General features: G+C 39.6%; 1 protein-coding gene across 5 annotated transcripts in view; it reads right to left on the reverse strand.

Moving 5' to 3' along the window:
• The window catches only part of FARP1 (FERM, ARH/RhoGEF and pleckstrin domain protein 1), a 201,312-nt gene that overhangs the window by 160,156 nt on the left and 29,075 nt on the right, over positions 1-12,081 (reverse strand). For all 5 annotated transcript variants that reach the window (XM_054518572.1, XM_036406875.1, XM_036406866.1 and 2 more), the window contains exon 2: positions 2,154-2,349. In XM_054518572.1, the coding sequence (XP_054374547.1) occupies positions 2,154-2,324 (171 nt within the window). In that variant the 5' untranslated portion in view covers positions 2,325-2,349. The remainder of the gene's footprint in view (positions 1-2,153; positions 2,350-12,081) is intronic.

Genomic DNA, 12,081 nt, shown 5'->3' on the forward strand with positions numbered 1-12,081 from the left:
ATGTGCTTAGGCATGTATGTTTAACGTCTTCTGCCCACGGCCACACTTGCTGCCTCTAAAATATTTTGTTGAAATGGTATCACTTTCCTTTTCTGTGTATACTGCACCAGTTTGGCTAAAAACATGAAGCTTATAAATAGGAACATGGGGTTTCCAACATGAATAAACACGTCCATTTAGATGTATCAAAATTTAATCATTTTTGTGAGATGGGACTAAAACAATTAATGTCTTTTAGAGCAGACTGAAAACACCATGTATTCCTCCATTTGACTATAGGTTAAAGACATACGGCTTTACAAAAGATTTGCTCTAAAAGATTTTGTAAAAGCATCCTGCATATTTTACCGCAAGGTTTGACTTTCAAACCAACTGGGCTTTCCTTGAATAGCGATGGTTATGAAATAAAAGTCTCTGAAAACAATCATATTCAAGTGATTGCAACAGAAAATTGTTTATATCCCCAGGTCTTTCAGGTGTTGCTGAAGTTAAAAACAAATGAAATGTTGATATCTACTAATATTAAAGGCCAAAAAATACTGTTTTCTCAAACTCCCAGAAGCAAAGCTGGAGTTACAGGGTGCTTTGCATCCACATCATCTTATATTTTCTTCTAAACAATTTAATTAAATGGACCTGATCTAGAAATGTTGGCACATCTTTTTCAATTTTCAAAATACAGTGAATTAGTATCTACAGGTTAAAAAAACCCTATAAAACTTGTCTCTGGAATAACAGAGATATTTATATCATATAAAAGAGCCCCAAAATAGTATCAGTGTTTGATGGTTTAAACTATAACTACACTTTTGAACAGCAACAATTATCTAAAGACTGCTTTTACCTAAAGACTGTTTGCTACCTATGTTTGACAGGCATTGTGAAAGGTACAAAAGTGTAACAAGTTGCTACAAACATGGGCATTTCACTTGAGGGCAGTTCAGTTCACCCATAACCTGCCTGCCCAGAGAATTTACCTTCCACTAAAATAAAATCTGAGACTGAACACATAGTTGCAGTTGGATCGCAAACAGCAGCAGAGAGCAGATCAAAAAGCGTCTGCGTGTACACATAGAAAATAGACAAACAAAACCTGATAAGCAGGCCATGAAAACATTATAAACATTTTTAAAATAATAATTTTCATAAGCAGAACTCCTTCATGTTAATACAGGGGTAGCATTTTTCCCTAAACATACAGTTTAGGGCACTGTATGTCTAAGACCTCTGTATCTCACTGGTGATCCTCCATTTTACAGAAGGGAAATCTGAGCCAATGAAGGCATGAAAATTACCATAGCTACAGAAAATGCAAGTAACAAAGGATGAAATTTGAACTCAGGTTTCCACTTTCCTATTCAGTGAAGCCTGAAGACTTTGAAAAATATGCATTCCAGTACACTTCCATAACAGCAGCAGTGTTCAACCACATTTCATGTTAATTGTGTAAGCATGGCATGTTAGAATCATTAGTGGCTACCAACAGATAGATCGTGTGAAACTGGATCAGTCTTGGTATCAGAACTAATTCTAACTGATTCTACTGATCACAACCACACACTAAAGCAGTAGCAGCTCTGTCTCCTTGGCAAGGACAAACCCAGATTAATCTCAACAGGGTACAGAGAAACTTTAGATGAGACTGCTTTGCTTCTTTCCTTGCACACAACTTCCGTGAGAGCACTCAGTGCTTGTGAGAGTGATATAAATTACTGAAAACTTTGATGATTTCAAGTTAATATCCTAAGGACTTGCCAGAGGATAGAAAAAAAAAATCTGTATAGATCTATGGTTTACTGGATCAAGAGCAAAACAGCAGCAAGGAAGTACATCAACTGTTCAAAAAGTAGAGGAAACCACTAATGAAATATTTGAAGAAAAAAAACCACCAAGGACTTTAACTTCTCCTGAAGCTGTTCAAACAGAAAAGGAATTAATAACTGTAATCTACAGTTCACTTCCCTCTTTAATGCTGTTGGTATTGCACCATGATCTATTTAATGCTGATATACACAATAGCCATTTTCTCTGCAACATGAATTCATTAGCCAAAGAATCACAGCTGAAATAAAAAGAGAACTGGTTTGAGAACACGCATTATCAGAAAGAAATGCCTGAATAATCTTCGGCCACCCCAACCTCCACATCCTTACCGGAATGTCAAAAGTTTCTTGTGTGTCATCCAGCATCTGAATTTTGATAGAGACAAGTTTTCCTGGAGTTGTCAGAGGTGGTTTCTGTCCATGCTCCAAAGTACTGATCCCAGCATTTTCCTGAGCTCCCAAGCGGGATCCTGCTGTTGGTCTCTGCTCAGTTTCACCCATGTTTAGGGAAACTTGTTTCTTATATCTGATAAAAGAATAAGGGCAAAGAAGACCATATCAGTCATAAGGAAGATGTTTTGCACATAAGCATCATGGTATATATGGCTGCAGGTAGTAAACTGTATGACCATTAACAAGTAAAAGCCATCAAAATTTTTTTCTGAATGATTCATATGAAGATGAGAAAATCAGACAAACTTTATACTTTTCAAAATACACAGCCTAATCACCTCCTTGGGGTAAGGGTGATGGACAGGCTATAGTACTGCACAAGGGAAAATTATTCCTTTTCTCCTGGAAAAGTAAACAAGATCACATTTGGAAATAGAGCACAACAGAGCCCAGATTTCAATTAATTATGTAAATTTTTAATTATTTATGAATCAGGCTGTTATCACCCCCAGACAGGATTCCCAGAGAAGGTAGGAAGGCAAGAAGAGCAAGTGAGACAACTCAGCACTTGCTGACCATCATTCCCTCTTGGCTACATCAGCAGTTTTTCCTCCCAGCCTTCTCTGGCACTTTGCAGCTGCCACCTTGATAAGGGTCTGCGAAGCAGGAAAGCCAAGGGGTACAAGATGACACCAATTATAAACTGGGGACCAGAGCTGCTCCAGACCTGGGGCCTGGCCTGATCCCACTGATGAGCAAGAACTGTGAGGACATGCTACTGGGAGGCCAGAAAAAAGCCAACACTGACTGGGAAATTCTTCATTATTGGCACAACTCTGAACCTTCTTTTTTAATTCAAGCACCATTAGTTTTACTTGTTGAATGTTACACATCACACTAGAATTTTATTTCATTTTTCCTATCTTGCTTTTTGACACTCTAGATGGGTTTCTGATGAAACACACTTCTACTGTCCATTTATCTTTCTTGGTAAATGCATTTTCATTCTGCATGACTTTTATACAGTGATCAACGACCAAAACATGTAGCACACAGATGGGCACAAATGGAAATGTAACTTTCCAGCTGAACAGAGGCATAAGAAGAGTACTGCCAATCACTGCCTGGCTTTAACTCTGAGGTTACAATTATTGAGAAGCCTATATGGGGAAAAAAAGGGAGCACAAGACAGCCTATAAATTTGTGAATGCATCACCAGTTCTACAGGATTCTATAAAAAACAATGACAGGTAATAAGACACCAGTTTCCACCATAAGGATAGAATAAAAACAGCCCTGTCTTTGGCAGGATACACTATTTACTACACATTACTCTTCCATGTCATGACTAATCTGTTCCCACAGATATTTTACACAGCAAATACTTGGGCATAAAAAAATTTAAAACAGCACTTGGATTAAAAGAAATGTTAGCTGAGAAGGAAGGGAATCAAAAATTATGGATCCCACACTTCTAAATAACAGCTCAATGGGCACAAGTGAAGGAGAAGAAAAAAATGCAGGCAAGCTTTTGCAACGATTCAGCACTAACCTGCCCATCAAGGTCAGAGAGATACTAGTGAAACCTACCCAAGCCCATGCCAACCACTACCAGAGAGGCAAATTTTTTCTCAGTTATCATTGCAATCTAAAAATCTATGAAGAATCACTTGTGTTTATCTTCTTCTTTAAAAATGATTAAATTAAATCTTTTTATAAGACAAGCAGTGCCAACAAGAAAGCCTCAGTTGGAAGGAGGAATTCAAGAAGAAAAGACACCAAGTTCTACATAGAAAGACTCTGGGCCCCTTTGCAAATTAATCTGTTTTTCCTGTGTGTGGAGTACACAGGATCATCTAAAAAGGTAGCACAGGCACTCAGTCTAGAAGTGCTCAAAGATTCTGGTCCAAGTAAGAGCTCTCCTGAAGTCACCACATACCCCAGCCAGCACCAAGAGGGCAGACAGGACCTCTACAACTGCTGTGCTACTATAGAAGTTTTTGGCTATGTTCTTTCCATTAAATCATAAACACAGGAATCAATCAAGTGATACCATTAAATAATCCTTGCAAGGAAATGTTACAGACATTGAACCCTTCTATAAATGTTCTTCTGACTAGATGATACAGTTGCCCACACACACAATCAGACAGGCCAATAAACTTTATGAAACACATAAAAACTACTCAAATTTAGGAGCCAAAAAAATCATGGAGGAAAGGTACAAGCAGAACCACTCCATATATACAGCTGCTTTTTTATTATTATTAAGTTAGTAAAATAGAAATTCTTGTTTATAGATATATTTAACTATTTGGTTATAAACGCACACTTTCATTTGGAAGCAAAGATCTAAGAACTATTGTAATCAGCCTACCCTGATCACAAGCACCTGCTACTAGGAAAATTAAAAGAAGACCTTCCATTTTTTAACTGATATGCCTAAACATCAGCATGCTGCACTGGAAGTTATTTAGGGTTTTTTTTCTGCATGCCACTAGTCTCACTATGCTGCTGTCATAACATCAGCATAATATTTTTACTATACCTTTAAGTAAGAGGCCTTAAAAATTACCCTCTCTAAAATAACAGAGCACATCAGTCAAGCTGAATACCTTTATATCACTTTGATCTAGGAGACAGCGAACTAAGGTCACAGACCATAACTAAAGAGTATTAAGCAAACATTGAGCAAACCTGAGGGGATTAGGATGTCTAATGTCTGTCATGATGAAGAGATGGATCAGGTCTGGACAAACGACAGAGAAATTCAAAGACACTCAAGTAGAAAGACAACAGTAAATTGAGGAAGGTGTTAAGAAGAAGGAGCAGCAGACACCAGATTCCAGCATATGCAGCTCTAAGCAAAACAAGTGGAGACAGACAACCAATACAGAAGCAGAGAGTGGCAAACAGAAGAGGATTCATCTGAACTCTGAACATTAAGTTTCTGCCTGCTCTTTCTGACACCTGTTGAAACCCAGGGCCTAAACCAAGTCTATTGTTTCAGCTGCATGCTCACTGGATGTCAGTGCTCTAGCACCTGCAAGATGGAGAGAGCCTGCTGCAGAGAATGAACCTGTATCCTCACCTGTGTGAGGAGAAGTTACTGACACAGCAGAGCTGCCCATGGGGGAGTCCTGTCCCCTTCTGCTCCTTCCCAGCTCCCACCCATACAGTCCTGCCTGGTGCTGAGCACTGACTCTCACCCTCCTCAGGCTGAGCCACAGCATCTCTCTAACTCAAAACAATTCAGTGTTTTGTTCTTGGCTGGGTTAGCAAATTAAATCAGCTCTCGGCAGGCTGGAAAATCCAAGGCCAGGGTGAGCTAAGCCCAGCCAGCTGCTCTCAGGCCACTGGGCTGACTAAAGCTTTCTCTGCTTACAGCACCTGGAAGACTCAAAAAAACCCTACAACAGCCATTAGATAGATTAGGAGATGTTGTTTTGTTCTAATCACACATTAATAACCCTTTTATACAGATACTAAATGCTTGGATTAAAAATGTAAGGTCTGTAGATACTTATGCAGTAGCTGGACAAAGGCCACAATGTGGTTCAGCATAAAGCCACCTCAGTTCTCCATGTTCAAAGCAGGCACATTTTATAGCATCAGAAAAGGTTCTGGCCAATTAAAATTTCCACATATTTTCCTCTGGCAGGATGAAAAAAGTATCAAACTCACTTAGTCTAAAGGGAGCTGTGAGTATAAACAGCACTTGTTGGGGCTGGGGCAGGGAAAATAGGGGCAGGAATAAAGGGTTACAAAAATTACAAAATACTGAGGAAAACAGAAGCAGTATGTTGGAATAGATGCCACTCTGTCTCTTCTCTGCTCCTTAGGTCAGACCAGGGCTCAGAATTTGATGCAAGAGGCTCCCAAAGCCTGAAGACTGCTGTTATGGAAGAGAATGGTACTATGTATCTCGGCCCTTTCCACTTCTTTTGCTTTCCTTTTTGACACATTTCCACAGCATGAAACAGAAGGAAGCACAGTGCTCAGGACACTCCTCTTAAAGGTGGGGAAGCCCGAGGCACAGTGGGATGGTGTGAGTATAAGCCCTACCAAAAGCACAGAGCAGACTTGTACACCTCCAGCAAGAGAAAATTCTATATGTGCAGCATAAATGGTCTGTGATGCTGCTTTTTCATTAGTACATCAGAATTACCATAAAAATGAAATCAAGCATCTTGAACCCATATTAAAAAATAGTGATAGCATAACAAGGCAACAGGACCAGGAAGACTGAAACTACAATTCAGTCTGAAATGATGGAAGCAGACAGCTCAGATTTTTATACTGAGAAGCATTATCCTGCTTAATTTGTGCAAGTCCCCAGTAGAACTGTACAAAGCAAATATGATGATTAAAAAAATTTAAATTATTCATGTAAATCACAGAATATCCTGTCTTGGAAGGGACCTAAAAGGATCAGTGGAGTCCAATTTATAATTTCTTTGATAAAACCCAGCACATTTGCAGAAGCAAAGAGATGGGAAAAATTCTTAATAGAAAAATAGCTCAAGCTTGAAGGGCAGTAGTACAGACACAGGTGCTGGGTGTCTGTTTCTCCGCTTACACCCAGCAGACTAAGTTTGACTCAGACTCTAAAGGAAACCTTGCAGCTAAAGGGATTTGTGTTCAGTTTCTTGTCTGCCCTTTCTGCTCACATCCACAATACTCAGAGAAGGAAGGCAATAAAAATTCAGTTTTTCTGTACCATTAGACTGTCTTCTAGCTCAAACCAGAAAAGGTTAACACTGTAAGTGATGGCTGCTTCATGAAGTGAGAAGTAGAAAAGCTCAATGAGAGGTATGCTCAAGAAGACAGGTCATGTCTAGTCCCCTGTACTGTCAGCGGAAAAGGGGATGGAGGGTGAAGTCCTTAACCAGGCTTAATTTCTAAACACAGATTTATCTTTTTTTATCTTTTCCCTGTCCCTAAAAATGCAGAAAATTAACCTTGAAAAACCTTCCTGCTCAAGAAAACACCATGGCTGCCTACCAAAAATTAGACAGAGACTTGCAGAAGCAACTCTTAAGAATCAGATTCTTCAGCACTCTGCAGACTTCCTAAAATCTGCAGCAGTAAGAAATTCCCTCAGCTATGCAACACTATCTCTAAAAGAATAAAATTCATAATTTCTACTGAAAATTAATAGAGCCCACAAAGTTGCCTATCTTGGTCAGACTCTGAAAAATCTGTAAATAACACTCTCTTATCCCTTGACCCAGTTTTCTGTGGGATGGTTATGCAGCTGGACAGAATAAGTGCTCAGGTTTGTAAAGCAATAGAGTACACTTAGTGAACACCAAACTAGCTTGAGCCTGAAACCAATGTCAAATTCAGGCACCTGAGCAGTAAGCTTTAAAAACTCAAACTATTCAGTATGCCAATAATGTGGCTCAAAGTCCAGAATAATGAGCATTTATGACTGTACAGGATAAAAAACACCTCTTGCAAGCCTATCAGTACAGCATTCAGAGTGCCCACATTCATTTCTGGCTTTAGGGCCATTCAGCTTCCAAGTGGAACTCATTTATCTTCATTGCATTCAGGTGCTAAAACTGTCTGCAATTCTGTGGCACTAGCAGCTGTCCCAGATTCCAATTCTTCTGCCAGATGTCAGCAAGGAACAGTCCCATCCTGCACAAATTGGATGTGTGCTATCCTTTTTCCTCAGCCACACACCTGTCAGTAGATCTATCAACAAGTGAAGCAATAGATAAATCTATGCTTTTCCAATTGCCTCTGTGAAAATCCTCATCCCTTAAGCACAAATACAGACTGCTCTGTGAATAAGCCAATCTGGTCTACAAATACTTGATTTCAACCCACAACATTGCAATTACTTTTGATGGCCATCAGTGATATTGAACAAGTCAGCAGACATGTTGATTCACTTTGTGTTATGTTTCTGAACAATGCTGCATTTGAAACTGACTGAAAGCAAAAAAACTTTTCTCCTTCCCTGCATCTCACACAAGCAAGCAAAGCCATTGCACATATGTAAGTGAGCAATTAAGTAAGCAAAACTTCTTACACTCACCCTCTCAAAGGACTCCTCAGAAATCTCTTCATACAAGTTACTCTTTGGTCTGATTGTGACTGTTTCCCAACCTCTGGGGATTCGTCTGCACTTTGTTCTTCACTACCCCTACCTGGCACCCCTGTACCATGATCAACGTCACTTACTTGAATCAGGAACGCCAACATCATATTCAAACTAACACAGCCAATTTTAAAGTTTTTAATTCAGGTTTTAAATCAGCCCAACTTGAAGGCACTGTACAAACAGGTAATTCTGGCTACACCTGGAAGGAAAATTAGTGTTCCATCTGCTAAGCCAAGGGGATGATTAGCTCCAATTGCTCAATTAGTGACTCTCACCCAACTATGTTTTCCCTTCACATCCAAAGGCACAGTCTGAGCAAAACAGGGATCTTGTGGAGCCGTGAATCTCTTAATAGACCAGAGGGAGGTATTTCCACACAAATGCTTCATTTGTTATTTGATAAATTAAAATTTGAATTAAATATTTCCCACTTGCTTTGCACTTACTGCATCACCATTTAACTACCACGTATGTGTTTATAACATACTCATACATGAAGTTCAACACTGTTTTCCATTGAAAATACTTCCTTGACACTTTGCTTTCCCAACTGGACAAGACTACACCTCTTTTACAAAATTTCTGCTTTCTCTCAGGCCAGGGGGAAGATATTTCTTCCTCACTGTGAAACTCCCAACCTGCTTTCTGAGATGTTTTTCAACCCATTGAAAAAACTGCCTGCATAAAAAATTATGCTCAGGAAGAAGCTGCAAGCACATATCATATACTTAGATACTCGATTTTATTGATACCCCTTCTATTTTGCATAACCTGCTAATTCTGTCACTAAAACCTATGGAAAAACAAAATTCAGCACAGTCGTACAAGTACCAAAATGTGATTTAAAAAAATCCATGGGAGAAAAAATATTAAGAGTAAAGAGTACATGAAATACATGCTGAAGTCACCCAGCTAATCCTTCACTGATGAGAAAATGTGTTGTAGAAGTGAGAAAGTACATGTTATCATTTTATGAAGACATAAAGCATTTTACAGTTGAGATATAAAAGTATCACCATGTGGGCAAAAAACTATTTCACATTATGAACAGAAAGACTGTGGAAGTTTTATTGCCACATGGCAAATGCTAGGAACTTATAAGGAGAGTCTAAGAAAACCTCTACTTCTTGTGTTTCCAACCAGCACAGTTTCCTGATTAACCGGTCATGACCGGAGCCCACAGCTTGTCACTAGAAAACACAAATGAAGTGGGTAAGAACTTTAAGCAGTTTGGTGGTTCAATAGTGGCACAAATCAATCCTGAAGCCATTAAAAGCATTTCCCAAAACCTTTCATGCCATCACTCTGCATAAATAAAGCTGTTGCACCAGCTGGAGTGCTCTGGGCTCATTCACCCATACAACACCTCATGTGAAAGCCAAGCTGAATGTGCTTATAGTAGAACAAAGTAATCTGATTTATTTCCAGATTTAACAGAATCCTGAAAGGGATCCAGCAACTCATACCCAGCTTCAAGAATAATGTAGACGTTTTCCATGAAATAAAAACATGTCAAAAGAATAAATAACACACTACATTAATACTACTGTTCAGCAGTTGGGGGAAAATCTGATACAGTCCTGGTTTTGAGAAATAAAACAGCTCAGGGGAAATGCTATTTCTCTGAACCAAGTATGAGTATACAGTAGAGGTATTCACACTGCCTAAATGCAAGCCAGATCCTCCAGAGAACTGCTGAGCACCAGAGACTAATTCAGGCATTCAGCGGCCCTTCTGAGGAGCTTGTCCCTGCCCCGAGCACACAGACCCCTACCAGAAGACCAAAACGTCGTGGTCAGTGTGCCTGGCCCCACTCTCTCTCCTGCTGAGAGCCATCAGAGGCGTCACTCCAGTATCCCCACACTTGTGCTGGTGTGCTGCACGTGTAGGGAGCAGAAGCCCAGGAGCTGCAGGGCACACACTGCGCTCACTCAGGGCTGGGCACCCCCATGGCCCAGCAGCTCCAAACCACAGAGGCAATGACATCAGCGCTCAGCATTGGGCAGCCACAGATGATGCCTATCCAAACATGTTAAACTGAGGCTATAATGGCCTTGACTAGTTTCCTTTATGCCCAAAGCTTGTGATCAGACTCCCACAAAATTATTACATAGCTTGTACACCAGGAAAAACATATTTATGGCCAAAGTCTTACACTCAGTATATAACCCACTATAAAACCAGAAAAGAGTTCCTGATGTTTTAAATATTTAAACGTCTGTTCCTAAAAGAGACTTCTTATAAGTTTGTAAAACTGCTTGCTATAACTGAATATACAATGATTGTTTTGTTCGGTTTTTTTTTAATTAGGTCTTTTTATATGAGCCTTTATTATTCTTGACCAAGGAAATATCACATTTAATAATGACACAGTACCAGCAAGAAATACTTGTAGCATGAAGAGAAAAAATTGCTTTATGTACCTGTTGTTTAGAAAACAACTTAAAATATTCACTTGCATCCTGCTGGAGACAAAATGGGTCATGATGCGTGATTGTATAATACTTACCCTAGAGTGTTTTTAAATTATGCCATTATTATGCCATTATATCATTCTTGAAAAGAATTCAAATATTCTTTTAAAAATTATTGCAAAACTCTCAAACTTCCTTGGGTTCCTTACTCATTTCTCTTTGTGCAAATACTTCAATCAGTGAAAGACTCTAACTGTACTAAGCATCACAGTCCACACTGCCTTGTCCTGTGATAGCTCTCCTGATCTTTCAAGACAGGGTACTTTTGTGTCTTTAGATAATTGATAACACTGCGTTTATTCTGTGAACAGCTGTCAGAGATACTGTGAGAGATGCATGGATATACTGTTGCTACAGGTAGAGCCTCATTTTATGTTTGGCTAAAATGTGAGTATTATACATGCTGCATGAAGACAGACAAGGATGGGTTTTCCCATAAGGCAGATGTATGAGATTTGCAGAACAAACCTCTTTTCCCACTGTAACTAACTTCGCAATGAAAACTGACTCAGTCAGTCCAAAGCACAGCACTATTAGAGCAAGCTTTAGAAGCTGCACCTAGAGAAGGGCTTTCCTGTTCAACCACACCATTGTCTCTTTATCAACAAACCTGTTTCAGTACAGATTACATCCCTGTGGTTTCTTGTTACATCTCAAAACTAATTACTCACCTGCTTGGAGGTGTGAAAAAGTATTATCTGTGGAATCTGTACTTTTTACTACTAAAGGGGAGAGTGGAAAGCACCGATTCTCTTGTTCTGTTCTCTTCCTTGCAACATTGGCAAGGAGAGTTAGCAGAAATACTGCCAAAGCAGCCCACCAGTCTGCACTGACCTCCTCAAAATGTCATTGGAAGCAACACTCCAAAACAGCCTTTACAATCCAAGCAAGATAGAGAGGTGTAGGACTCAGACCCATTTTTAAAATTCACATATCAAGAGGCAGAAGCTGACAGTGCAAGATCAAGCAGAAAGAGGCCCATAATAAATAATACATTTAAAATAATCCAACATGAATGCTGCCTGAAGATTTTAACAGGTCTTCTCACTCAATACAAGGCTCCCAGTAAGGCAGCATGGCAGAGGACACTGCTGCGCTGGGCAAAGCAGGCAAGCTGGGTATTAGATTGCTCTTCCTTCCCTTGGAGAACATCCTATGCTCCTCATATTCCCTTCTTGGCTCCTGAGTCTCACGTAACTTTAGATTCTGCTGAAGACGGAAATCAGTTTTTGTACCCATATCCAATGGCAGCACACAGGGCATTCACAGCAGGCAA

This window comes from Molothrus ater, chromosome 2, assembly GCF_012460135.2.
Source record: "Molothrus ater isolate BHLD 08-10-18 breed brown headed cowbird chromosome 2, BPBGC_Mater_1.1, whole genome shotgun sequence".
NCBI lineage: Eukaryota > Metazoa > Chordata > Aves > Passeriformes > Icteridae > Molothrus > Molothrus ater.